The sequence below is a fragment of the Aspergillus fischeri genome, genomic scaffold, assembly GCF_000149645.3.
Source record: "Aspergillus fischeri NRRL 181 1099437636252 genomic scaffold, whole genome shotgun sequence".
NCBI lineage: Eukaryota > Fungi > Ascomycota > Eurotiomycetes > Eurotiales > Aspergillaceae > Aspergillus > Aspergillus fischeri.
In genome coordinates, this window is record NW_001509768.1 from 1,090,597 (window position 1) to 1,118,281 (window position 27,685).

Below are 27,685 nucleotides of genomic sequence, written 5' to 3' on the forward strand. Positions count from 1 at the left end.
AATTACCCCACCATGGGAGAATCAAGGTTCGTCAGGCCAACTGATCGTTCCCCCAAGGGGCTTTGTTTTGATGTCGAGCATCTTACTAATTCGAGCATTTCTCGCTATACAGACAGGAATTGCTGGCATGGATTAACAACCTGCTGCAGCTGAACTTGACCAAGATTGAACAGTGCGGAACCGGGTACGATTGACGCTCCTTTTTATGTCCTTGGAATAGTCGACCATTCCACGCCGACCCTACATGGATAACACGGATTTGAACACGTTCAAAGCATGATCCCAAAGTGCTGATTTGGTTCCACAGGGCCGCTCTGTGTCAGATTTTTGATTCGATATTTAGTGAGTGAACAGCTAGCAGGCTTCAAGGAGCCACTTGGTTTTGACCATTGTGTTTGGCTGGCTAACCTGTGGCCTCTCGTGCAGTGGATGTTCCCATGTCACGTGTGAAGTTCAATGTCAACACCGAATACGCCTATCTCCAGAATTTCAAGATCCTTCAGAGTATGACACCGCATGGACCGTATATTCCACGGCTGAGATCCCATTTCTGACCCCTATGCTCTATTTAGATACATTCACCCGCCACCAGATTGAGAAGCCGATCCCGGTCCAGCAACTCTCAAAATGTCGCATGCAGGATAACCTCGAATTTCTCCAGTGGACCAAGAGATACTGGGACCAGCACTACCCCGGGGGCGACTACGATGCTGTCGGCCGCCGGAAGGGTTCTGGCGCTCCGGCCCCTTCTGCCACTGGTACTCGCTCTGGCGCATCGTCCTCGGCGGGAGCTACCCGGAGAGGAGCTACTCCTACAACCGGCGCTGTTCGCCCCCGGGTTTCCGCAGCCGCCGGAGGAGCCAGCACTGCTGCACTGCAGCAGGAGATTGCCACTCAGAAGGAGGCTATTGCTGGTCTGGAGAAGGAGCGCGACTTCTACTTTGCCAAGCTCCGGGATATCGAGCTGCTGCTGCAGAATGCCATCGAGGCCGACCCGGAACTGGAGAAGGAAGAAGACTCTCTGGTGAAGCATATCCAGGGCATCCTGTACTCGACAGAGGTACGTGTTTGTGACGCTTTGCCTCTCTTCTTTGCTTCAGGTGCTAATTCTTTGTATAGGAAGGGTTTGAGATCCCAGCTGAAGCGGAGGTCGCCGATGAGCTGGAGACATTCTAGGTTCATGGCAAAGGACGTCTTTTCGTTAATAATACCCCTTTATCACTAGCGTTGAAACTGTGATCCTTTACATCCCCACCGACTTGAATCGGTCCCTTTTCCCTCCGTCGTTGGTTTGGATTAGTGGCATATGGAGTGCGAGCAGCGCCTCATCCGTGCTTGGGCGTGTGGTGAGCCAGACAAATACGAATTGCAAAGCATAGAGTGAAAGTCAGCCTGTGTATAGTGTGAGATCGAGATTTGTGGTCTACATGTACTTTGCTTGAGTGTGCAGTTTTCATATGTCGAAACTCTTTCGGCTTGAAGGCGTACTCCGTACAGTAAAGGTGAATCAGGTGATTGCCTGTGTCTTTTTGGCGCGACCTTCCATGAATGTTCCTCAATACTAGAGTTAGCCACCCTGGCGGACGGGTTCCATTCCTTCGATGGCATTCTCGAAGGAGGGTCGGTGGGCCTTGATCATTATTTTCCGGATAATGACACCATCACACGGGAAGAGACTAAGAGACTGTCTTTTGAAACTGATATTTATATCTGAATGGGCCGAGTACATATAAATAGCAGTGGGGTCGGAGGAAGACGTCGACGGCAGGATTTAAAGTCGTACGTCAGCCCTCCGGACGTAATCATTATCTACCGAGATGTTGATGCACTGTTATCGCCTCGAGGGCGGCATGCAAAAGGCTGCGAGACAAGAACGGACGGAAATACACGGTGATACAATGTTACTCGAGAAAATGGCTTGGGGCCTGGGATGAGACGTGACTCGACTCGTGCTTTGTGCCTCAGACTGCAGTAAGAAAAGGTAGGATTGTAAGAGATGTACCTTGCAGGTTTAGGCTATTGGTTACACGCGACGATAGAGGGAGTCCCCTTGCCTCCAGTTGCAGTCTGAGCCTCAGGGGTGCATTAACTAGGTCGCTTACTGCATTGGCTGATGGGTGGTCATACGGGGTATTATAATGGGGTTAATGGTTCGTGTAGACTGCTTACTGTTGACTTGTGTGTATCTTAACTAACTCCAGGACAGACATGTTTTTGTCAACTGATTTGGATTGCGCAGATGAGTGATAAGACTTGTAGCCAAATGATCCAACTGGCAATAATACGTACGGGACCCGTCTTTCTGCGGTACGGATTACTGTTGTGTTTATTTACACAGACCGAGATCTAATTAAACACTGTTCGGGCCAGTCTGCAGGCTAGACCATAACAGGACTAGTGGGTAAGCGAGTGACGCTTTTCCACCCACAGTTGTGTGGGGCGTGTCTCTTTTTTTAATTATCCTTGTTCGGGCCAGAACCTCTCGGTATCATCTGCAGGCTGCAGCAAAATAGTATGGCGATCTGCTATGTCTCGGACAATATGAGATGATGACTATGTCTGAACTGTTAGTTATGCAATCAACCTTGCAGAGAACCATTACAACTAATATCATTGAGCATCGGGGGACAGCAGAACAGAAGATTCTCGTGCCGTCTAGTCTAGCTGAGTACGGAGGAGATGTACCTTAATTAATTTTGAAATTGGCCCAATGAGGCCATCGAGACTAGCAGCCGCCTCGGAGGGTCTAAGAGAAAACAGTCTAAGACCCGGGAAAACGCTGTGACTCGTGAGCCTGTATCTAATTCTAGTCTATTATTATTCCCTGCTCCTGCTCTTGCTCCTGTCCTGTCCTGTGCCTGGCCTGATCGATCACCACCAACAAACAACCTGGTCAGGTCGGCTAACTTCCCAACTACTTTAGCTAGTGTAAATATTCAAAACGAGACTACTCTAGTCTAGTCCGTCCGTCTGTTTTACGATCGCCTCTTCGCTTCTTCGCTTCTTCTCATTTCCTCGTTCCCCTCTCTCTTCCTTTTCCCCTTGGCGGCTACGCCTCCCTCCCCCCCTCCCTCATCACCACCGTTTCCCCCCTATGATCGGATGCCGAGCGAGTAACCTCGATTTTCGACCTGGCTGCGCTCACTGATAGATTTGGGCGCTGGTATAACCAGACCAGTGAGCGGAAATCTCAGTCCACGGGTTTAACTCTTGCAGACGTGTGCCGAGAACGAAAAAGAACGGAGAGCGATCCTTGGGTCCGGAACCTGGGTACCTTTCAAAGCGTGGATCCGTCGACCGTCAACCGTCAACCGTCAACCGCTGGGAAAGTCGGCAGAGAAATTCAGCAGTCGCAAGCTTGAGTGGAAGCTCATCGTGGTGAATCCTGCGCATATCTCCTCCGCCACAGGCATGGATTGAGATCCTCGGGAGGAACGAATAGGAATCGTGATCGCTGCATTATATCTTTTCGCTTCATATTCTTTCCTTAAGGTGTGTGTGCTCGCTTCCTAGCTTTGTCGATTCACCGGCAGCAACGACGCAAAGAGCTAACGCTTCTGGTCAACCTTCTAGACATTTATGACCCTGAGTCTTCCATTTCTGTACAATTAGTCGGCTGCACGGTGACAGCTGACGTCCACTCCTTGGTTTCGCTACGGTCTACGATTCTGCCTGTTTCAAACTCGTTACAGACCGACTCGTTGCTCCTTTCGCTTGATACAACGTTGTAGACCCGTCGCTCACTCCTTTCGGCACATGGTCTATCCGTCAACACTCTTTCGATACCAGTTCAGTTTAATTCAATTAGTGCCCTGCATCAATCGATCTTACTTTCCCTCTTTTGCAGATCATCTCAGGCGCTGTGCACGCAGAGACTGCGTGCGTTATCGACGACTGAACGATTGCCAATAGTTTCACCTCACTTGAAGCATTGCATTTTATTCAGTTACCAGGCTTGCATGCAATTGTTGGGGGATTAGGAACGCTCAGGAGGACAACCGCCAGAATGGCACACAACGGCATTTCCCGGAGTCAGCGGCTTACCAGGCTGATGAAACAGAAGCATCGAACACGTCACGAGGGAGTCGAACCAGCCAGCCAACCAGGGGAAGAGCCCGCAGGGTCGTTGATCTCCAGCATGAAAAAGGCGCACGTCCTGGACCATAATAAGCATCATGGGTCGTCAGGGGAGGTATCGCACGAGGACTCGGACTATTCGCTAGGAAAGCGTCAGGATTCCTCCGCCATTCCTCCAGGATCTCAGACGGAGGCGCTGGCCACCGCGGTAACCAGTGTTGGCGAAGCACCTCCGGACACCGCTGCGGCTCTTCCAACGCCCATATCGGATCCTGCTTCCAGTCAACCAGCCGTCTCTGTTCCTGTCGAGACACCCCCCGCGGACGTGCCGTCGACCACTTCGTTAATTGAGATTCCTACCCCGTCGCCTGGCCCGACTTCTTTCACAGCGGACACTTCGGCTACTACAACCGCTAACGATTTGACGAGCATACCCACCACCTCTGTCTTTTTGTCATTAGACTTATCGGTTTCAATATCCGTTTCGGTTCCAACGTCTATCGCTATCATTAACTCTGCGAGTAGCACCCAGTCGTCCGCTTTAATACCTAGTGCTCAATCCTCGAGTGCGGTATTGAGCTCGACCCCTATAGCCTCGCCAAAGCCCACTTCGACGAGTACGATTTCTAGTTCGACCAACACCAACGGTACCAGTTCGTACGGTTCTTACGGCGGCACTTCTAGCGACTCTGGTGATTACTCAAGCACGTCCGTGCCAGAAGCCACTACCACTGCGGACCTGTATAGTACGGGAACGTATTTTGGAGGTGGAGATTCAGGCGCAACTGCTACGGGCCAAGCTCCCTCAGCGACGACGTCTTCCTCCTCTGGTGGTGGCTTGAACAGCGTCACTACCAAACGCATTGTGGGCGGAGTTGTTGGAGGCCTCGCTGGCGCATTCTTCCTGCTCGGCCTGCTTCTCTTCCTGCTGCGACGGCGCAAGACGGCCTTGTTTGGACCGAATCGTGGTCTCCCAGCGAGTGATGGGACTGGCGGCACGGCTGGAGAAGGAGGATCTGTTTCACGCACCGAGATGGCGTCACGACGCTCGAGCCGTGACCCCCTGTTCACGGCGTCGTACTTTGCTCCGGCTTTTATGAAGCGATGGAGGCAGTCGAATCAGACGGTGCGGTCTGACGACAGTACCTTCACCTCTACCACCACGAGCGAACGCGGGTTCCAGAAGATCTCGGGTCGCAAGATCCCCTCGGTGCTGCAGTCAGGAGGGGATGGCTATGGTGGCGGGTTTGATCAGGGATCACCGACCGCGTCGGAGCCCAGCATGAGCCTAGCCCCGGGGTCACCCGTCCAACCTCGATCGGTCATCTCTCAGCCTCCTCCCTCAATGCCGTACGGAATGCCACTGGATGTGAGCTACACGCGGGAAGCGGACGAACCCGGGTCGGTCGTTGTCTTCCGACCGTCACCCGCCCGGACGCCGGTTGCCAGTTCGACGAACGTTAGCGTGGTGAACGTACCGGCTGCCTCGCGTGCCATTCCTCAACCGGGGGGAACATTATCCCCCACGATTCCACAACGGCCAGACGGACTGGGCCGGAGTCACCCAAGCTTCGACGGCAGCCGGGGGAGTCGCTTCACCGAGAGTCTTGACGGATTGTGACCAGTTTGAGTACGTTATGCCCTGCTGCAAATAATGCATAAGAGGCATCTTCTGTACGAATCGACCGGACTTATAGTCCGCAGTCTCCACTGTCCTCGTCGATCGCCAGGCAACTATCACCAGCGGTTCGCCGTATATCAGCCCGGCGCAACGACCGGCGCAGGCTCCATGGTCACAGCCCATCCGGTAGTGATTCACCGGATTCGAGCACGCACCTCCATTTGAAGTCAACCTTAAGACTCTACACTTATATTGCACATCAGCGTGCCATGTCTCTCATGTCTGGATTGTTGCTTTCTTTTATGGATACCCCAATCTACTTTATTTCCATTTCATATCTTCTTTGGCTATACTTACTCACATCTCATGTACTTTCTTCTTCTTCATTCATCTCCGAATGCGAGATCGGGTTGAGTCTCCCGTGTTTACTGTGGATATTTCTTCACCTTGCGGCGTTAAAGTGTACAGATACAATTAACGTCACGAGGCTGGATAATTGTCGAATAATACAAGATAATCAATAATTGTCTTCTGACCATGGTCCCCACAATCTTGTAGCCTACGTGTCTGTCGTGGTTGATCGTGATCTGCAGCCTTGACGATCTCTACTTGGTTTTCGGCAGCCAACCAGCGATCCATGATTACAAGCGTTGTCTCAACGTTGCGACGCGATGTTTCATCAGCAGCTGCTTAACTTCTACAGTGCCTCAACCTAGTCTCACAGGCACCAGAGAAACGAAATGAAGCCTCTCCTTAGCGCAATCCCCGATTATCACCTATAAATTACTCCGTAGACACCCCGCATTCCTCTCCCCCTCCATTGCTTATCGTCTATCAGCATCCGCATCCGCATCCGCATCCGCATACCGCCCATCATGAAAGAACCTACAACGGAACACAACCTCCCCTCCAGACCCTTGAAAGGGCGTAGCCTCCGCTTCCTCGTCATCGGCGCCGGCTCCCGCGGCAACGCCTACGCCCGCGCCGTAACAACCAGCACCCCCGCATGTATCCACGCCGTCGCGGAACCGCACGCCTTCAAGCGCGCCGATTTCGGCCGGAAGTATATCTGGGGCGAGAAGGGGCGGCCAGCCGACGGCCAGGAGTTCAGTGATTGGAGGGAGTGGTTGGAGTGGGAGACGGCGCGGCGAAAGCAGCAGTCTCAGGGGCAAGATGGGGGAGGGGTAGACGGTGTTTTCGTCTGCACGCTTGACGAGACACACGTCGAGATCGTGACGGCCCTCGCGCCATTGGGGCTGCATATCCTCTGCGAGAAGCCGCTTGCGCTGTCGCTCGGTGATTGTCTAGCTGTTTATAAAGCATTGTCGCCAGCCGCTCACGCCAGCGGTGCAGATGGCAGTGCCTCCGGCGGAGACAAGATCTTCTCCATCGGGCACGTCCTCCGCTACAGCCCACACAACATCCTCCTCCGCAAGCTCCTCCTCCTCGACCGCGCCATCGGCGACATCGTCTCCCTGGAACACACCGAGCCGGTAGGCTGGTGGCATTTCGCACACAGCTACGTCCGGGGCAACTGGCGGCGCGCGACGGCCCAAGGCGACGGCTCCCTGCTTACCAAGTCCTGCCATGATATCGACTTTATCATGTGGTTACTATCATCCCCCGCGGAGTATGTGAAGGGGCAGGGGCAGGGACAGGGAAGCACGCAGACGCACCACCCCCGCAGCATCACCTCCACCGGCACGCTGACTCAGTTCCGGCGCGCCCGCAAACCACCTGCCGCCGGCGCAGCAACAAACTGTCTCTCCTGCCCTGCAGAGCGGGAATGCATCTACAGCGCTGTGCGCATCTACCGTGACCTGCACCTGTCCCGCGGCGACACCGGGTGGCCTGTTAAGATCGTGGTACCTGATATCGAGGATGTGTTGCGCTCGGCTCCGGAGAGCGAGGCCGCAGCGGAGGACGCCGAGGCGCATCTCCTGGCCCTCCTGCGCGAGGGCTACTCCCGCGGGGAGATGAGCGACGAGGAGATCGCTCAGCGACCATGGTACGGGCGGTGTGTCTACGAGGCGGACAATAACGTCTGCGACGATCAGGTCGTGACTATTACATGGGATGATGAGGATGAGGACGAGGACGAGGACAAACCGCACGCGGAGGGGCGACGCGCCAAAACGGCCGTCTTCCATATGATTGCTCCAACCGAGAAACAGTGCGAGCGCCGCGGGAGGGTCTACGGGACGCGCGGCGAGATCGCCTACGACAGCCGGACCATCTCCATCTATGATTTCGCGACCCGCTCAACGACCACCGTCGAGGTGCCCAAGCAGCCGCCGGAGGAGGAGGAGGCGCACGGCGGAGGAGACTACGGGCTGGCGCGCAGCTTTGTGCGTGCTGTGGATGCCGTCGAGAATGAGGGGTGGGATGTGCAGCGCGCGCAAGCCCATTTCGTCGGCTGTACCCTGGAAGAAGCAGTTCGCAGCCACGCCGTGGTCTTTGCGGCCGAGGAGGCCAGGCGGGAGGAAAAGGTCGTGCGGTGGAAAGAGTGGTGGGCAGAAAAGCTTACTGCAGCTGGCATCGCATGATTCCTTGATGAATGATTATGATATGATGACGCTGAAACTAATGACTTGACTGCATTTGATCTGGCACTGCCATACTACTATATTCTATCCATGCTTAATTACTTGCTGAGTCATATTAACCGTCGTAAAACCAGCGCGGCTTGCTGCAGGAAAAAAGAAATTAAGTCTTGACATCAGGGTCCTCCCGGCCGATGTACTCCTTGAACTTCAACAGAGACATGGCAAGGGCCACGTTGTCCTTGAGGTAGTCCTGAGTGTTCATGCCAAACTTGCTCTTGTCGCTCTCGTACTTCTCAATGTACAGACGGATGGTGGCACCGCTGCTGCCTGTGCCGGAGAGGCGGACCACAAGGCGGCTGCCGTCGTCGAACTTGACATACAGACCTTGGTTCTTGGTCACGCTGCCATCCAGGTCGGTGTAGGCAAAGTTGCCCGCGTCGGCCACCTTGCGGCCGGACACAGTGCTGCCCACGAAAGAGTCCTTGTTGTTGACCTTCTCGGACAGGTTGGCAATCAGCTTGTTGGCAGCGTCGCTGTCGACATTCTCGTAGTCGTAGCGTGTGAAGAACGTGCGGCCGTAAGTCTGCCAGAACTCGTTCTGGATCGAGGCAATGCTGGGGGTCTCGTTGGGCTTCTGCTTGGCGACACCGGCGATGATGTTCAACCAGGCGACAATGGCCCAGACACCGTCCTTCTCGCGGATGTGATTGCTGCCAGTTCCGAAACTCTCCTCACCGCAGATGGAGATCTTCTTGTTATCAAACAGGTTGCAGAAGAACTTCCAGCCCGTGGGGACCTCATAGCTCTGCAGACCCTGGGCCTTGGCGACCAGATCCACGGCACCGGAGGTGGGCATGGACCGCGCCAAACCATAAACACCCTGCTTCTGGAACCAGGGGATGAGTTTGGCGTGGTGCGCAATGATGGCCAAGCTGTCACCAGGAGAGACGAAGGTGTTGGCACCGTAGATCATGTTGCGGTCACCATCACCATCGCTGGCAGCACCAAAGTGAACGCCCTTCTTATCCACGGCCTCGACCAGCTCATGGGCGTAGACCAGGTTGGGGTCAGGGTGGCCGCCGTTGAAGTCGGGGCTGGGGACGCAGTTCATGGTGCTGTCCTGGGGCAGACCCAGCTCCTTGACGAAGATGTCCACACCATAGGGACCAGTCACACCGTGCATACCGTCAAACAGCACCTTGAAGTCCTTGTGGGTGCTGAGGAACTCCTTGATCAGATCAAAGTCAAAGATCTCCTTCATCATCTTGAGGTAATCGGAGGTGGAGTGAACGATCTCAACCTCCAGGGGACCATAGGTCTTGGTGCCAATGGTGGAGGTGTCGACATCGGGAATTTCGGCGATCTTGTAGGAGGTGAGTGACTTGGAGGTTTCGTAGATCTTGTTGGTGACGGACTCGGGAGCGGGGGCGCCATTGCACAGGTTGTACTTGATACCAAAATCGGCATTGGGTCCTTGGAAAATTAGCGCTCGAACTTCACAGAAGACAAGCTCCACGTACCACCAGGATTGTGACTGGCAGTCAGCAGGATACCACCGGTAGCCTTTCTGACACGGATCAGGTTGCTGGCGGCGGGGGTACTGAGAATGCCATTCTGGCCGATCAGGAGCTTCTTGACGCCGTAGGCAGCACTGATCTTGGCAATCTTCTGGATAACCTCGGGGTTGTAGTAGCGACCATCACCACCGATGACAAGGAAAGCTCCCTCAGCACCCTCAGGGATGGAGAGTAGGATGCTGGTGACGAAAGCTTCGGAGTAGTGGGGCTGCTGGAAGACCTTGACCCTCTTGCGAAGACCAGAGCTACAATCAAGGATAATCAGCCAATTTGCTCATTATGAGAAAAATGATTATTTCAAGGGTAATCTAGACTGAAATACTTACGTTCCTGGCTTCTGATCGGCAAAAGGCTGGATGGAGACTGTCTGGACCGACATGACGTTTGGTTTGTTTGGGCGACAACGTGGGGTAGAGGAGGGCGACTAGTCAAAGAGACAGTCTGCAGAAAAGTAAGGGATATATAGTGATTCAGTAAATCAGAGATAGCAGAGCAGCGAAGAGAAGAGAAGAAAGGAAAAGACTTCACCGACTTTCAAGGAAGAAGAAGAACAAGAAGCAGAAACGCAAAGAAGACAGACAGGAGTCTAGTCTCAGTCGAAGCGGAGGGAAGGTGGGCCGATCACCACTGGTTGAGAGAGAGGGGGGCAACAAGCGTCATTATTATGACTTTGGGAGTCCACGACAAGAAATAGTCGGGATATTGCCATACCAATGAGAAAGATGGATGGATCCATGCAGGTAGATAGTATTGGAATAGTATCTAGCCAGTCAACTGTACTGTGGTGCTGCCAGCACATCACAGCAATCAGTTCTCCCAAGCATTGACCTTGTTCGTCGATATAACATCCTTTTATGAGCGCTAATCCCATTCCTTTCGCTACGAAGTTTGGTCAAATCTCCTTGGCTCACCGAGACAGATACATACTTGGTACATGGCTCCTAAGGTACAGTGTAGCTAGGAGAGCTCTCGTCCGACCAGCGGGTCATAGCACAGAAACCAGTACGGAGGACTCCATAGCTAGACAATAATCCAATAGTACTATGTCCTACCATTCTAATAATAGCTACTCCCTAAACAACCTTTCCTTATAGAACCTCATCTCCTCAATACTCTCCAAGATATCCTCCCTGGCCAGATGCACCTCCTTCTTGGGCGGCACCTCCTTTAACAATGTCTCACCCCCCCACCGCCTCGCCGCCTCCTTGAACGCACTCACGTCCAGAATCCGATAATGCAGCCACTCCAGCACAGCCTTGTACGGTTCCTTCGCGAGGAACATCTTGTCGGCGTGCACGCTGTTTCCCGCCAGCAGCGCCGTGCGCGGACGAGGCACGTATCGCTGGATGTAGGCGAGCAAGGACGCCGCGGCGGCGGCGGGGTTAGTCGTGGATGCGAGGACTGCGGCAGTGAGCCCCGTGCGACCGTGGGTGTCGACGCACCACGGCGACATGGAGTCGAGGACGGAGCGATCGTGGCGGATGATGGTTTCGAAGCCTTCTGGGTCGAGGAGGTTGAGGTTGGCGTCGGTTATGTAACAGCAGATCTGGAGGATGGTGTCCGTCTCGGGGTTGAGACCGGTCATCTATGATGTCAGTCAGTACTCCGTAGGAGTCAATCTTAAGAGATGCTGTTTAGATGTCTGACCTCGCAGTCTATCCAGACCAGAGGGTCTGTAGAACGTTCGAGCGGCATCCTGTAATTGCTAGCGGTGCTCAGGAATCGTCTGCTTCGAATAGAGATCTGATGATTCGGATTCAAGAAAAGATTGTTCGACTGCCAGACGCGGAGTGGAAGAAGTTTCCACATTGTAGCTGGAGCTCGACACCACATTATTTCATGGATATAATGGATACAACCGAAACAAAAATTCTGTCTCAAAGTCCGGTGGTATATTGTCCTGCGTGTTCATAATTCTATAGTAATTCCCCATCAACAGTCAAGTCAATTCACACCCGATAATTCTCTGTCAATAAATGTTTGGAGAAGAAAAAAAGCCATCCCGGGAATGACGCTGTGGTATCCCCCCTCCAATCTGCTCCCGTCATGTCGGCATCAAGCAAAAATATCACCTAAATAAATTTCCCAGCTTCGACTGAGCAAAAAATACCTCCACTAGATAAGAAAATAGTGCAAGAATAAATCCAAATAGTGCAAGCCATGCGCTCAATTTACGCCAGTCCGTCACGGTCATGAAAAGATGCCAGTGTCACTGACCACAATGTGTCCCTAAGCTGTAGATTCCAAGCATTGAATCCCAAACACCCTACAACTCTTCATCCTCATCTGGTTGCTGGAGTGCTGGTTGCTGGAGTGCTGATTGGTGCAGTCCTGGTTGCTGAAGCGCCGGCCCCTGTGGCTTCAGGCTTCCCCCAAACGTATTCGCAGTCGTACCAGTCTGCGTTTGCTCGCCAGTGCTTCCCAGAGCTCCGCTGATCTCCTGGGAAAGTCCAGACTCCATCCGGCGACGCAGGGAACTTTCATCCGCTTCTGATACGCTGGCTCGTTGCTTCTTCAGGGGACTACCCACAAATGCTCCATCAAGTGTATTCACCGCAGCCTTTACGGCTTCCGAGCCTGCATTGCTGCTTGCTGGTGCATTAGGGGGCGTTGTCGATATGCTCGAAGTGGCTGGCGTCTCTCCAGAGTTCAGGGGGCTCCCAGCATCGGCCCTGCTACTAGCACCGGCCAAGCTTGCAGAAGAGTGTTGACGTTTGAGCTGCACCCGTTAGCATAAAGTATTCCCGATTAGACCGGCGCGACGTACTTTGATTTTACGGACACCCTCCGCAAGTTCTCCTTGACGCTTTATATCTTCCGCGGTCAAATCATGGTTGTCTTCTTTGGCTTCCTCATCGTCTGCTTTGCCGAGGATGGAATCGTCGTCATCATCCTCGCTTTCCATGTCGTCGTCTTCCACGCTCTTGTTCTTCTTCTTCTTGTCCTTGTTCTCAGATTTGTCCCGGAAATTGAGGAATCCAACTGCACCGCCCGGTTTGAGGGGGCCGATACTGGAGAAGTCGGTTTGCAACGATCGTCGCTTCGCGGAAACAGGAGTCTCTTGAGACTTGGGATCTTTCAGAATTCCCATCTTCTGTAGTTGTCCTGGTAGACCGTTAGTCAACCTTTGCGAGAAATCATAGCAATCCTCGAAACATACTCTCTCCTCGGTACATGAAAGTAAAAATCGCATACGGCTTGTCAGAAGGATCAATGCCTGTAACCGTTTGCGTGCTGATTGTCTTAGGATCCAGCGTCTTGGGCTTTGCAAAGCTTGTCGTGTGATCAATGTCCGCGTCGTTGCCCTGCCCGCTCTGATTATCCTCATCGTCGTCATGAGCATCAAATTGCGGCGAGTACTCTCCGCGTTTGATCTCCCCGGAGGCCAGTACCCGGAACAACGCAACTTTGATCTGTCCAGCAGACTCGGGGATCGGATCGTCATCAGAGTCGGAATACGACATATCATCGTCGGAGACATTCTCCAGAGGCGACTTCTCATCATTGCCGTACCGCATAATCCCCTTGGCCCCCTTTGCCGACTTGGAGTCCGTCTCCATCTCACCGATTCCCTCGGTGGATTCACGCTTCAGCCGGCGTCTCTCCATCTTCTGCCGTCTTCGCTCAATCCGGGCAGCGACATCCTTGCCTTCCAGATCCAGCCCGTTCAACCATCTCTCCAATCCGACCTCACGGAACAAAAACTCCCGCTCGGCAAGCCCACCTCCTTCGGATTCGGGCACGCTAACCCACCGTGAGTTGACCCAAGTCTCCTCCCCTCTCCGGAGCAATGTAGCGACCTCTTCCTTCTGCCGGCCATCAAAGTAAATATACGCCGCGACCGTTTCATTCGGCGAGTTGGTCAAGGGTTGATATGGCGCGACGGCACTGGTGTACTGCCCGCGTTCGCTTGTCTGCCCGGGGAGGCCCCCCACCACCTTAGGCTTCGGTGAGGGGTTGTCCGGTGTCGGTTTCGGCGTCGAGTACGGGACATCTTGGCCGGGATTCAGCAGCGTGATGGAAATGGCAAAGGTCGACTGTTCAGGTTTCCCGCTGGCGGAGTCTGGTAACTTGGGCGGCGGTACGGGGATGTAGCAAGCGATACGTGATGCCCGAGACTGGCGTTGAATGGAGTACTCGGGAATGGGGCCGTCCGGAGTGTGTATACTCACGGCCAGACCCTTGAAGCATGGCATGACGGGAGGGAGGAGGGGGGGATGAGGGCAGAAGAAGGGAACCTCGTTACAGAGACCCGAGAACCAGGACCAAGCAGACGAAGATCGGAATCTCAATGAAAATGAGTAGAAGGGGAGAGAAAGTAAAAAAACCAATAAGAAAAAAGAGATGGTTGGGAAGATCGTGCGTCTGTGAGCGATAGCTTGGATGTGGGCTGTGGAGGCGGTCAAGATAGTACGAAGCGTGTTTAGTTGGGCTCCCAAACACCGATCGCCCCGGAATGATCGAATCCTTATAAAGAAACAATGATTGTGACTCGATCAGAATCTCCAGCTGACGGGGATAGATCGTCTAGTCAGTCGAGGTGAATGCTTGATCAAACATCAAAAGGTACCGACCCCCTGGGAGTCAGCTAGGTCGCTGATGATCTACCGTGCTGCTGTCAGGGCTTGGTCTGTATGCGGAGAAACGGCAGGAAGGGGTAGTGGAATGGCGTTCAAACATACCAAACACAAGTACATAGGAAGTATCGGTACCTGTCAGACGGTGGATGTGATACCGTCCAAATGATCACTGTACCAGCCACAAGAACATGTGATAATTTGAGGAAAAAGTGACTTCGACAGGTGATGACCGTGATGAACAGTGAACGAGGTTGGTGATGCGAGTCCGCAGTGGAGACACCCGATGACGATTGTCCACTTGCTTTCCGTGGAACAGGTTCAAGTACCTGTCTATACCCATGAGAACCTCCAAGAGCCGAAGGACTGCAGCAAAACAATGGAACTGCAATAAGAATATGAGACTACCTTCAGGTGACAGGACTTTCAAATACTAGACTGGGTTATGACTAGTTACATGGCCATGCTGTCATTGCTCGGAACTCTTAAAGTGGTCATCAGTCATCAGCAGCCTATGCTCTGCTGCTGCGGTAGGTGAACCAGTTATTCCAAGAATTGGCCATATGTCCATATGGAGGTACCAGTTGTTGATCATTATTCACGAATCAGTCGCTGAGTCTGAAATCATATATACAACATGCAAGTAAGACAGGTCACTACATGACCAGCATATCATCCCAAAACTTCTGCTGCAAGCAAGCAATTTCAAAGAGCTACCGTCGAAACACGACTGCATCATGTATCGCAATCCATCCTGTTGCTGATATTGCTGATACACGGTAGAGTTGCTTGGACTGCGGAGGGTTCCTCCCAACACTTAGAACCACCAGTTCTCGACCATCCAGACGAAACAAGAATCCCTAGGTCAAAGTCAGCAGTTTGCTTCAAACTATGCGCACTTGGATGACGTACTCTCCCGTGCTGACTCTGGGGTTGAATTGGAAACCACATCTGCGGGTTCTCTAGCTCGGTCAACACCACCAGTTGAGGAAGGCGAAGGTACTTCAGATGAGCAAGGCCAGCCAGTTCGGCGTGTATCAGTTCGTGGAACTTTTGTTCCAGGTCCATTAGAACCCTCGCTGGGACGAAATGACGGATGACTGGAGTTAGAATCTCCCAAAGATCTGAGTATCCGAGTTCACGGGCAATTTCGACGGCCGTCAGATCCTGATAACGAAACTCGCCTTTGGTTTTCTTAGTCGGCAGGGTTCCTAGTCTCATTGTCAACAGGTTTAGAAGAGTTTATATAGAAACGAGATCATACTGAAAGCCCCTAATCGAATGAGTTTCTCTACCACCTTCTTCGGCGCATTCATGTACGCCGCCTGGTGCAAAGGAGTCCATAGGCTCAGTCGGTGCGAATCGTTTTCTGATCCTGTCCAGAATTAAGCAGCTATCACTCAATGCAGACCGCGGAGTCGCATACTTAGAGTAAAAGCATTGCACCATGACTCGCCAAAGCGGCGTCTCCCTGTGTCCAGTGAAGACAACAACTGATGCCAATCTCCCCAATATGCTGCATCGGACAGCCGAGCTCTCTCTCTGAGATACGCCGGGTCCAATCCTGTCCTGACGACGTTTCCAAGCCACAGAGCTGGCTTCGTTGACTTGGAAGAAGGTTGACTTGGTATCACACTTTGCCTTTGATTGTTGTGCGATCCACGGTGAGAGCCATGTCCCTTTCTCCCTTGCTCGGAGGAGTGTTTCACGACCAACTCATTACTATCTTGGCCCAAATGTGCCGTGCCAAAAGCTTCAGTGATTTGTGCCCATTCTTCAGCACGGCCCTTCATCGTAATGATCTCTTTCTCAGTTACCACACTGGACTGACTGTCGCGCCCACGTCAGCTTCATACACTGGACATTCCATAAGGACTCATACGCTGCAATGAAAGTAAGGACAAGGTTGAGGTCCTTCTCGCGGGCCTCGAGCTTCCCGACCAACGCGGTGACATCGGCCTTGTAGAACACCCAGCTGAACTTCATCCAGAGTTCGGAGTGCTTCGAGGCATCCGCGATCTTGTGAACAAATCCCAGGATCTCGTCCGCTGTCTGGCGGTACGCACTATCATTGAACGATAGTGATATGGATTTTTCAACTGGGTTAGACAACCGGCTGGTGAGAGATCTAAACAGCTCGAGATACAATCGTACCCTTTCGCAGCGACTCAAAAGCTCGATGAGGGCTTCTTTGGCCCCCTTCATCGTCTCGATAACGTCCTTAACAGTATTCACGATTTTCAGGAAGATGCCTGCTACATCTGCTGCGAGCTGGGTAGCTGCTATGGGATCCATCCTGGAATGTCACGTAACTGAATTGTTTTATGATAATTTGGTCAAGGAACAGTGAGTATTTATGTTGGGTCCTTGAGGAGGTCAGCTCGTACGCTTCCAGAGGTGGGGAGGAGCGTTAGCCTCGTTGAGTGGGCTGAGCTGAGATGCCCGTCTCACGGTCTGATCATTAAACCAACAAGGTGTCAATATGCTTTCTACCATTTGTGTTTTACAGCCAAAGGTCGGCTTGTTTCATCTAACCATCTTTACCAGATATGAGGCGGTTGCACAGGTATATAGCGCAGTCATCGCTTCAGCGAGCTGACAGTACGATATGTACCAATATATTTCCTTATTTCCCTCGACAATCATGTTTTGTCAGTGAGATCAATTATTCCTGTGCCCAACTCACTGTTGGGTAGTCAGATGTTCCCATAATGATGGTATGCAATTCATAGCCCTCGCCGTCTCGCCTCTTCCATGGCTACGTTGGCCAGGTCGGGGAAATCCCGATTCAAATTACTGAAGAGCCTTTCGGCCTTTCGCCTTCTGATCTGCTCAATTTGGGTTTCATATGCACTGATCTTCTCAAGCAGTTTAGCATGCGACTCCACCAAAGAGAGCTCGAGAAGATCATCCGCATATCGACGAAGAGCCTCCAATCTCTTCTCCAAAACAGGAATACTCTCTTCACTTGTGGATGTGGATGTCGATGAGGGGGAATAGTTGTCTTCCCTTGGAGAGTGATCGCGCCGGTTCGATATCCCAGGAAGTGCAGCTGGTTGGTACTGTGTGGTATGATTGCGAGAGTTTCCTTCAGCCGCCGCACTCTCAGCCCGGCTCTCGACCAGGTCACAAATTCGAAGCTGTCCTTTAGGCCAAGAATTTCCATAAGGATGCACTTTGGCCAGATGGATATTCGGTTGAGCAGTACCTCTGCTCCGTAAATCGGCTGATCCTGATCTCATGATGCCAGGCGGTTGAGTGTCCTTCGTACAAGAAAACCTGCTGCAATCCAGCAGTCCTTGCTCAAAGCCTTCGCTGCTGTTTGATCTAGGACGTTTCCTCCCTTGCAGAGAGACGGTCATCTGCGAAGGCGTCACTTGTGCACCTGCGGTGGCTCTCTTTCCTCTCTTCTGATCGAACACATTGTCCACAAAGCCCATGATCCGGCCTCGGGGGTCGGCAGGCTTGATGCGGGCTCTGGCGGGTTTTTCTTTACTCTGATGTGGCTGAGCAAAGTGGCAACATCTGCAGTTACAGAGCTGAGAACACTTGGGGCACACCCATGGACCGTCTCTTCGGAGCAAAGGAATGATACCAATATCGAAATGTCTGTATAGACCACGGAAGCAGAAGAACGCAGAGCACTGGGAGCATGTGATGCCTTTCCACACTGCATGGTTGTCCCGGCACAGATGGCAAAGCCGTTCCTTGGCAACAGTCAATTGTTGAGCTCAGATTTCTTAGAACGGGATCGTACTTACCATAGACTGTCTTCGAGCATCTGCCGCAACTCTAGCCAGAAGACCCAGTGATTTCTGCCTATGAATGACTGGTCAGCTTTGTGGGGACTTTGAAGCACGCTGAGAAGTTCTCAACCAAGATCAGAGGTACGAGTCTCAAAGTCAAGATACTTACTCTGCTATTCTGGGATTTGAAGAGGATAGAAAATCAGCGTTCCTTCGGGTTGCATCGATTAGCGCCTGGCAACTTTCTCTGGGAATCAGTTCCGCCCAGGTATAGTCCGTAATATGTTTGCAACTTCGTCCAGAGACAAAGCAAGGCAAGCACAAGTCGAAGTCCCCGCACTGCTCACAATGCAAATGCCGATTCCAGATAGTTAGTCCACAATAATTACATTCCACCACGGCACCTTGAGTATCCACAAGCTTTACGGGTACATTTGGCCCCGCATCATCATCGTCGACCAGCCGCTCGAAGATCTCTAAAAGGAGTTTCAGCTCCTTTGCGCTAAGGGCAGTAGGATCTCTAAGTGCATGTAGCGGAATCAATGGGACTCGGCCGGTGTCTGTGTGGCATTGCCTTTGATACGCGGGCTGGATGTAATCAAAGAAGGATGCTATGGAAGACGTATGCATGACATTCCAAACGACCCTGGTAACCATTGGAGCAATGTTCCAAACTTGGTGTGAAGTTGCTGATGGATAGACAATCAGATCGCCAGGTTCTTGATAGGTAACATAGATGGGAAAGTTGGCTGATCGTAGCTGCTCGATCGAGACATTGGCCCAGTCGGTATGCGATGACTTTCCCAATTCCTCCATGTAAGCGTCGTATTTTGTTTGCGATTGTCTGTCAGTACCGAAGCAGATCGACCCTGACCGACGGTCTTTGAACAGTTAGTTTGTCCTTCCAAATGGCCCCATTACCGATTCCGAGTCATTTACCTTTGGATTCAATCACGAGATTGAGAGCAACTGACCCGCTAAAGCATCTATGAAAGCCTGAACTGTAGAAACACACTCGTTGCGTCAGCCACGCATCCTATACAGCATTCGAGAGGACCACGTACAAAGATCCCTGGGTTCCGGCATACGCCATCAAGACCTCTGGTGCAATTTCTCGGGGCAATACTCGGAACAAGTCCAAAGAACCCAAGTGTTGCAAAGATGATGGTAAGATGGCTTTCAAAGCTTTAACCCACTCCTCTGGGCATTGAAGATCTTTTGCATATAAACTGAATAGGCTATTAGTTAGAGTATTTTGGGGAATCTAGAAGCTGGTCGGCCGACATACGATTCTCGGATATTGTTACTTCGCGTATGGTCCGTCTGAAACTGGAAGAGATCCGCAAGCTTCATACGCACATCTCGTCCCGTCTGACAGTTCCTCACAGGTATTGCTACAAGCAATGAGTCCAGGTAAGCAACTATTTATCAAAGCAGTGACGTTCGATTGTTGACATACATCCCGAGGAAGACAGGTCTACCAGGCTCTTGCTGCTCAAAATGCGCTTGTCCCATTTGTCGAGCTTGTCGAAGCCATGAATAATAAATGGCTTTTCCTCTTGCAACTTGCGTTCCAACCAGTCATTGGCTTCTTTGTGACTTAGGTCACAGATGTCATGAACCGGAAACTCGGAAAAGGGGACAAATGGTTTTCCGGAGTGCAGGAGATCTTCCACGAGAGGGGGTTCTGATTGGATGGAATTCATTTTAGGACAATTATAAGCTGCGCATTTCGCCCTATAGTTAACAGTAGACTGATAATAACATCATATATAGAGGTTGAGCTCGTTCGGAGTTGAGACACCCATCTTGCATCTCGGAAATCTGGATGGATGTCTAACCGCTGCACGTGAACGGAGCACGGGGCAGATCTAGCCTGATCGGGTAATTAGTTATGGAGAACTAAGATCCTCGAGACCTGAGGACAGCACGGCCACGACCTATATGCGTGTAAGATTTTCCACTGCAGGTTTTAGGCAAGGTTCAGTCATTTATAGCACTTTGCCATCAATGGATGCCGCACTCATCATGACAAATTGACAGCTCATACTCCTTGTCCCCCACACATAACACATCTGACCCAAAGCGCCAGGAAGTGCGAGGAGGGTCGCTGTAACAGCGTTAAAGAGTCCCATATTTGCCATCGTCTTTGAGGACAAGACTGGGTGTCTGTATTGTGCGGTGTGAAAGGGTGATCTAGAGAATATCCGCCTCGAACGTTCTCTATACAATCTCCGTCTGTTAGTAGATGTAACGAATGAAGAATGCCTTATCCACAGCACGAATGATATCCGAATGCTGCGTAAGCCGGTCACTAATCATAACTCAAAAGGAGAACAACAATCAGAAGGTAGTTGAGCCACCATGAAGCATAAAACATGCCTATAGAGTACCATCTTTCTCGATTACCCTTTTCCGAATCGTTTCACATCTCGGCCATGGTCCTAGCAAAGTAGTCTCTCGAGAAAAGTAAACGATGTAAACATTCTTGTATATGGGTCAGATACTGAACAAGTGGCCAAGATTGTGACCGCTTTGTATAGATAGTTTCCAGTTTTGAACCTTAGCTTTGACTAGTTGACGAAGAAGTGACCTTGGAAACAATGTGAGGAAAGATACGCCGAGTCCCCCAGCTATAATACAACGGCATTGAAGACTTTCAGTAGGTAGGGCTGCGCTTCTGGGAGAATCTTTGTCATTACAACAACAATAAACCGAGGGAAAGGGCATAGCCCCATAAGTACCCTAGCTTCAATGTATAGATAGGACGTACCTAGCTGAGATCCATTCTAAGCATCAGCGCTCTTCCCGGGTAAATATCTATGCTGAAGCGCAGTTGAATAAATATGGCTCCATGAACCTTATGGGCATGGTCGTTGTTAACCGTTTGGCCTTACGAACCAGAGAGAGTCTCTTAAACCTCCAGAGAGAGATAGAACCAAGGATATATTGTTTCGAGATGAGCTTGCCTCAGTATCACTGGATATCGGCAAGGGTAGCATGCAACCATGAAACACATAAGGCCTGATGTCTAGTAGTCACCGCTTCATTTAATGACTGTCAAGGTATACACTGTAACCCACATGAGCATATATTATTGCAAATTCCCTTGAAGTCGAACGGCGAATGGCCTGCTTTTAAAGGGATCTACTGAGCTTCAAGAATCGAGACTGGAGAGCTCCAGGCCGGATCTTAAGATTGAACAAGGCCATGATCATCATTGTCGAGTTCGGCAACCTCTACTCGGAAGTAAACCCTGACATACTACTATCATACTACTTCCAAAAGAGACTTACTAGAATAGATATCCACCATTGAGCTTGCTTAAACTTAAGCCGCAGTTCATTCAGAGGCCCAGCAATTACTACAGCTAAGTAGTACGTAAGCCTTCCAATGCACCATACAATCCGTATTAGCAGGATCAGCATGCAGTCTTACCCTGGTCAGTATTGCAGGCATCTGACTCAGAGTACTTTTATCTTTCTTTGACTAGCCTCGAGTTCATCATCGTGCGACTTTAGCCACGGTCTGACCCGGCTGTTCAACGTGACTCGGGTGAGATATCGGGATATGTCGTGTTCGGGTTCATCTTAAAGTTTTCGGCTGAGATTGTGTAGCATTGAAACCTCAATGCTGCCTAGGGAACGGAGTCTCGGTTTCTGTACCACATCCCGGCCGGGGCTTTGGGCATGGTTATTGGGCATTCAACCGAAGCTCTGAAAAGCAATTGCGAAGTCGGTCATCTTGGCAATCCATACAGACAGGAAACCTATGGCTTAAGCCTCACTTTCTGGATTAGTGTCTCGTAGGTTTTTCGCCACTGTGGGAACAGATATGTCCTGAATTCACTGATCAGGGTCGCTGGAATCTCTCATCGGCTGCAAACAGCAGAACAAAGGGACTAACCGGAATTCTCCAGATTGTGAAGTATGGGCAAATGAAAACAAAAAATGGAAAATAAGGAAAAGGTTTAATGACAGATTGGCGATCACCAGCCACCAGACCAGGCCAGGCAAAAGCAAACGGGGAAATTCCCCACATGGCGTTAATTCAATTCCATCGGCCAGCCAGACCGTATCCAAAGTCGAAGGACAAAAGCGCTGTAACCTCATGGCCTGGTACACTAATCATAATTATTATTCTTGTTCAGAGTACTCTGTAGCATTTTTGATGAGCTTTGTAAATTCAAACTCTTTGCAGACTGCATGTGAATTTGATGGAAAACTGAGAACGTGCTCAGATCTCATTCTTCCAATGTGGCTTGTTGGCCGTGAATCATGAGATTGTGAATTCACAATCAGATTATTGCGACGGCGATGTCCGTTTGAGTCGATAGTTGTCCTCAGGTGGGGTTCATAATAAAATGTCTCTTTAAGCCTATCCACATTCCAGAGGGGGAAGGTCAGCAAGGAGGCAGATGACCATGTGCTCGTTGGAATGTGCGGGTGCTAGATAGAAAGACTAAACCCAAAGCATAATCTGGTTTACTCCCCAGATTTTCTCCGGGTTCCTGATCTGGAGTTCGTCTCTCGGGTTACATTGTCCCAGGCTCTGAGCCGACTTTTCGTTGTACGTTGTACGGAGTAAAAGATCAAACTTTTGTACAGCAGAGTAGAGTCAGGGATTGCATCTACCAAGGAATAACATGGCCACGCGGACAGAGATCCAGGGATCCTAATCTTAATGGTGTCCGAAAGAGGAGGGTTGCAATCTGCGTCTGAACAAAGCCTCAGGCCGACCCCACCAGCGCCCACCACAATCTTCTTATTTGCTTAAGCTCTCGGGCTGGGGATTTGGGGGCGTTTGGGCGGTGACTCCGTGACTGAGAGTCCGTGACTTCCCCAAAGTCACATCGGCCGCCAAGATGGACCCATTAGACCAGCGCACTTGACTGTTCTTGGCTTAGCTTAACGTACTAGCCATGGGCGGGACTGGGAACCGGCCAAGAGTAGCGAATAACGCTTGGTCAAACGGCCAGGATCTTGTCCAGTCCTGGCAATTCTGGGCAAGGATATTCCCTCGAGTAACTAGAGTGGCGTTTTTGCTTTCTCGAGATTGGCTCGTGCATTTAGTGTTGAGAAGTTGAGACAGCGGGCAATCGGCTCAGCGACACCTCCAGCCTGAAAGGAATAATGGTATGACACGGGATCCCGTATGGGGTGGAAGCGGGGGTGAGAACGAGAACAAGGCTCAATTTGACGAAGACCGGCAGCTGGAATGTCTTGGTGTTTCAGCTCTCTGGCGTCTATCAATCATAGCACGGATAATCAATGAATCTGCTGATAGCTGTGGTGGAATATAGGCTCCAAACACATGGTCACTCAAGCGATGACCGTGCAGGAGAATATTCCTTCAACTTTGTTTCTCGAAGCCTGACGGAGACAGCATTACCTACTACAGACTCACAGTAGCCTTGCACTCCGCACTATCCTGATGAGTAAACCTCCGGATTAGACTATGCCTTAACGCAGTTCTCGGACCCGTGGGGAGTTTCCACCTTGGCACACCCAATTCGCGTGGTTGACGGGACGAATTAGGAGCATTCTTTGGGCACGTCTTACGACACGAAGGCGGCCGTAGTCATCGCCAGACTTTATGGCTGTAATGAAAAGAGATGGAATAATTTAGACTTTACCCAGAATCTTTCTGCTTTCGGACACTCGCTTGTTGTCTCCGGTCCCTTCTCGTACATCTTATCCTTGATCGTCCACGCCAAGGGAACAACCGGTGTCGCTCAGGCCTTGAAGCTCAGGCTTCTTCCGGTGAACAGATGATGTCCTGGTAGTGTTAGACTGTTAGTGGAAAGCATTGATACTACTGAGTAAACTCTCAAGCGAAGGAGTTAGTCGCGGCAATGGCTCTTCAACGAGCAGCCACTGACTCTAGGCCGCATGATACCTCCAGGGTAGTGTACTATGAGTACAATCCTCGGCCCTTGAGGACCAATAGGAGAAGTGGGTACTTTCTGTATATCTGACAGGAGAAAGATGCATGCAGTCGTGAATTGCCCAGGCGTAAAGTAAATCTGGTAGTGACGCCATTGGATAGGCGCTTGTGAATATTCAGTCAGTGATCTTCCTGGTGGATTCAGCCTTCTTTTTTATTTTCTTTTTCTTTGAACTATCTTGTGAATATGGGTAATATTCTTCTATGTTTTTTTCTTTCTATTTTTTTTTTTTTTTCTTAATTTTCCATATTTCTTTTTTCTTATTTTTCCCTCCACTATTTCTTTCGTCCCTCCCCGCACCTTCCTTCTCTTCCTTTCCTTCTCCGCATCCCCTGAGCTACAGGCCCAACTCTTCCAATTCGAAATAAGAAAGAAGACTCACACAATAAATCACAAGCAACAACAAGCTCCTTGTCATAGTCTCAGTTTGCCATGGCAGACGGAGGCCCAAAGCAGGAGGTTGCTCATATCGCAACCGCTGATGCGCCTGTCGAGCAGCGGTAGGTTTTCCCTGATCCCAAGTTTCTATACAGCCCAGCTTGTGACTCCTGACTGACATCGACTTTCGTGACGACAGCATCAATGACGATAATGGAATGCTCGAAACTGGCCATCACGAGCACATCAATCTGAACAACAATCTCTCTGCTAAGTAAGTGTCGAGTCTCGAGTCTACCCCTCACGAACTGCTGTTGCCTCATGGGTCGTTTCCTCTGGCACTGGTCATTGACCAATTTCTTGTGTAGGATCAAGAATCCTCTGGCGGACTTGACTCCTTCTCAGGTTATTCGCGATGTCGAGGAGTTTGCGAACGAGCATGACCTAGTCGACATTCTCCCGGAGCTGAAGAAGGGTGCCCTCGTCGCGCGTGATCCTGAACACTTCGAGACAGTCCCAGATATGACTGAAGCGGAGCTCACCGCGATCCGTGATGAAACAGAGCACAAATGGCGCCAGCCTTTTGCTCTGTACTTCACCATCGTTCTTTGCTCCATCGGCGCCGCTGTCCAGTAAGTCAAATCGCTGCGACCTTTGTGCATGAACAGCCACTAACGCGCATTTCTCTCTCAGAGGATGGGACCAGACTGGTAGTAACGGTAAGGATAAGGTCTTCATTCGGCCGGTCGATTAGTTGCTAATGCTGCCCTTCCTGTTTTGCAGGTGCCAATCTTTCCTTCCCTGTCGCTCTCGGTATTCCTGACACCGCCGAACTTCTGGATGGAAGTCCCAACCCTGACGCTGAGAAGAATCAGTGGTTGGTTGGTGTAGTAAACGCGTCAGTAGTCCCAGTCCTTCAGTTGCATCAAGACCTGGCTAACATCCATGTCTAGCGGCCCGTACATTGCCAGTGCCGCCATTGGGTGCTGGATGTCCGATCCTTGTAATGCTTTCCTCGGCCGTCGTGGTGCAATCTTCATCTCCGCGATCTTCTGCGTGCTTACCCCTATTGGCAGCGCTGTAGCTCAGACTTGGCCCCAGCTCTTCGTTACTCGTCTGCTCCTCGGCCTCGGAATGGGCCTGAAGGCTTCCACTGTTCCGATTTTTTGTGCAGAGAACACTCCTGCTTCCGTGCGTGGAGGCTTGGTCATGTGCTGGCAACTGTGGACGGCCTTTGGCATATTCCTCGGTTTCTCTGCGAATCTGGCTGTCAAGGGTACTGGTGATATCGCCTGGCGGTTGCAGTTTGGCTCTGCTTTCATTCCTGCCATTCCACTGCTTGTTGGCGTGTATTTCTGCCCCGAGTCGCCTCGTTGGTATATCAAGAAAGGTAATTTGAAGGCTGCTTTCAAATCTCTCTGCCGACTGCGCAACTCCCGCCTGCAAGCTGCCCGCGACCTGTACTACATCTATGCGCAGATCAAGGTGGAGCAAGAGATCGCTGGAGAGGGCAACTATCTTACCCGTTTCGTCGAGTTGTTCACCATCCCACGAGTCCGCCGCGCCACCCTCGCTTCGTTTGTCGTCATGATTGCTCAGCAGATGTGCGGAATAAACATTGTCGCGTTCTATTCCTCGACGGTTTTCGCTCAAGCGGGTGCCAGCAACACCGAAGCCCTTTTTGCCTCTTGGGGCTTCGGTCTGGTCAACTTCCTTTTCGCTTTCCCCGCTGTGTTCACCATCGACACTTTCGGACGTCGCACCCTTCTTCTTTTCACTTTCCCTCAGATGGCTTGGACTCTGCTCGCAGCTGCGTTCTGCTTTTATATTCCGGAGGATTCCAAAGCTCATCTGGCATGTATCGCACTCTTCGTGTTCCTGTTTGCGGCATTTTATTCTCCGGGCGAAGGACCCGTTCCATTCACTTATTCTGCAGAGGTTTTCCCTCTCTCCCATCGTGGTAAGTGTGCATTTCGCTTCTTCTGTGGCACTCGTCAGCTAATTACCGTCACAGAGGTTGGAATGTCTTGGGCGGTCGCTACTTGCCTCGGCTGGGCCGCAGTTTTGTCCATCACGTTCCCACGCATGCTTGCTGTGATGACCCCCACTGGCGCCTTTTGTTTCTATGCGTAAGTGCATGTCCTATCTCAAGTTTTTGCTTCTCAGATGTGTGGGTATCACTAACCAATGTGCAGCGGGCTCAATGTCACAGCTCTGGTCATGATTTTCCTCTGGGTGCCGGAAACGAAACAACGCACCCTGGAGGAACTTGATTATATCTTTGCGGTCCCCACCACAAAGCACATGCATTACCAGTGCTTCAAGGTCCTCCCTTGGTGGATCCAGCGTTACATCTTCCGTCGTGATGTTAAGCTTGAGCCCTTGTACAAGCTAGACCTGACCGCTCACGACGAGAAGGTGGCGAGCAGAGAGGGCGGTGGACAGGTCGTCTCACCCAACACTGAGATGTAAATGCCACTGGCATCCCGTTCCCGCGGTGCGGTTGTAACCACTAATTTTGGGGAGGGAAACTGTGCCACATGGGCTTTCATGAAGATATGACTCGAGCTTATGCCGATTGGAATCATTTGATCTCGTTGTTTCTAAGTGCAGCTTAGAGAGAAGTCTAAGTAGTTTGAATACCAAGGACTGATTAGTTTCAAGTTTGGTCAAAAAAGATCACTGCAGCTCAGACTTAGAAGAACAATCTTCTCGTACCTTGTTGTAACATGCTGAAGTCTGAACTGTGGTACAGTGTAAGGATTATCCACCTACGCCCGTGGCAGATTTTGAGAGCCTCAATTTTCGGGTGTCCGACACCAGCCAGTCTGCAAAAAGCGAGGTTACTCAGACATGCCTTGCTTGACGAGTCGGACATAGGTGGACAATCCTGCACACTGTACCACAGTGCTCTGAGCCTCTGAACGGACGCTGATAGGGCTCGCAGTCAAAAGGTGGGTTAGGCGGTGAGTGAGAGTTCCGAGAGAGTGAGAGTTGGTGTTGGCGTCTCGGAAGATTACTCTCGGAAACTTGTGTGGGACTCGCTAGGCTGCACCGCCTTGTTGATGCCTGGATTCCGTGGCCGGCTGTTGAATTTGTGAATGTCCAGACAACTTTTAGAGGATCAGGGCCGGAACCGGCTGTTGCTCCTGGAGGTAAGATCGGGTTAGTGAATTTAGATTTCTATTTGGTTTGAGCTGTCGACTATAAGTGGAA

The 27,685-nt window shown here is 51.2% G+C and overlaps 9 protein-coding genes across 9 annotated transcripts, besides 3 other annotated features; 4 read left to right on the forward strand and 5 right to left on the reverse strand.

The window, feature by feature from the left end:
• Positions 1-437: 437 nt before the first annotated feature.
• eb1 (microtubule-binding protein BIM1) lies at positions 438-1,176 on the forward strand (the record flags this gene model as incomplete). The annotated part of the gene is made up of 3 exons (XM_001263278.1): positions 438-504; positions 573-1,060; positions 1,120-1,176. 3 exons carry the CDS (start codon positions 438-440, stop codon positions 1,174-1,176), a joined length of 612 nt encoding a protein of 203 aa, XP_001263279.1.
• Positions 1,177-3,290: 2,114 nt separating this feature from the next.
• Positions 3,291-3,320: a microsatellite.
• Positions 3,321-4,006: 686 nt separating this feature from the next.
• On the forward strand, positions 4,007-5,698 carry NFIA_065470 (uncharacterized protein; the record flags this gene model as incomplete). Its single annotated transcript, XM_001263279.1, has 1 exon — positions 4,007-5,698. One exon carries the CDS (start codon positions 4,007-4,009, stop codon positions 5,696-5,698), a length of 1,692 nt encoding a protein of 563 aa, XP_001263280.1.
• Positions 5,699-6,535: 837 nt separating this feature from the next.
• Positions 6,536-6,567: a microsatellite.
• Positions 6,568-6,573: 6 nt separating this feature from the next.
• Positions 6,574-8,244, forward strand: NFIA_065480 (Gfo/Idh/MocA family protein; the record flags this gene model as incomplete). Its single annotated transcript, XM_001263280.1, has 1 exon — positions 6,574-8,244. The coding sequence occupies one exon, from the start codon at positions 6,574-6,576 to the stop codon at positions 8,242-8,244; it is 1,671 nt and encodes a 556-aa protein (XP_001263281.1).
• Positions 8,245-8,404: 160 nt separating this feature from the next.
• pgmA (phosphoglucomutase PGM2) lies at positions 8,405-10,200 on the reverse strand (the record flags this gene model as incomplete). The annotated part of the gene is made up of 3 exons (XM_001263281.1): positions 8,405-9,717; positions 9,765-10,066; positions 10,148-10,200. The coding sequence occupies 3 exons, from the start codon at positions 10,198-10,200 to the stop codon at positions 8,405-8,407; spliced, it is 1,668 nt and encodes a 555-aa protein (XP_001263282.1).
• A 687-nt stretch (positions 10,201-10,887) lies between these two features.
• On the reverse strand, positions 10,888-11,516 carry NFIA_065500 (oligoribonuclease; the record flags this gene model as incomplete). The annotated part of the gene is made up of 2 exons (XM_001263282.1): positions 10,888-11,406; positions 11,469-11,516. The coding sequence occupies 2 exons, from the start codon at positions 11,514-11,516 to the stop codon at positions 10,888-10,890; spliced, it is 567 nt and encodes a 188-aa protein (XP_001263283.1).
• Positions 11,517-12,087: 571 nt separating this feature from the next.
• On the reverse strand, positions 12,088-14,017 carry NFIA_065510 (uncharacterized protein; the record flags this gene model as incomplete). The annotated part of the gene is made up of 3 exons (XM_001263283.1): positions 12,088-12,540; positions 12,589-12,926; positions 12,982-14,017. 3 exons carry the CDS (start codon positions 14,015-14,017, stop codon positions 12,088-12,090), a joined length of 1,827 nt encoding a protein of 608 aa, XP_001263284.1.
• Positions 12,108-12,161: a microsatellite.
• A 1,094-nt stretch (positions 14,018-15,111) lies between the features above and the next one.
• On the reverse strand, positions 15,112-16,693 carry NFIA_065520 (uncharacterized protein; the record flags this gene model as incomplete). The annotated part of the gene is made up of 5 exons (XM_001263284.1): positions 15,112-15,258; positions 15,311-15,609; positions 15,663-15,773; positions 15,825-16,228; positions 16,281-16,693. 5 exons carry the CDS (start codon positions 16,691-16,693, stop codon positions 15,112-15,114), a joined length of 1,374 nt encoding a protein of 457 aa, XP_001263285.1.
• Positions 16,694-18,309: 1,616 nt separating this feature from the next.
• NFIA_065530 (ZZ type zinc finger protein) lies at positions 18,310-18,960 on the reverse strand (the record flags this gene model as incomplete). Its single annotated transcript, XM_001263285.1, has 1 exon — positions 18,310-18,960. One exon carries the CDS (start codon positions 18,958-18,960, stop codon positions 18,310-18,312), a length of 651 nt encoding a protein of 216 aa, XP_001263286.1.
• Positions 18,961-24,790: 5,830 nt separating this feature from the next.
• On the forward strand, positions 24,791-26,941 carry NFIA_065540 (sugar transporter; the record flags this gene model as incomplete). Its single annotated transcript, XM_001263286.1, has 6 exons — positions 24,791-25,101; positions 25,163-25,188; positions 25,253-25,367; positions 25,423-26,429; positions 26,484-26,598; positions 26,665-26,941. The coding sequence occupies 6 exons, from the start codon at positions 24,791-24,793 to the stop codon at positions 26,939-26,941; spliced, it is 1,851 nt and encodes a 616-aa protein (XP_001263287.1).
• Positions 26,942-27,685: the final 744 nt, after the last annotated feature.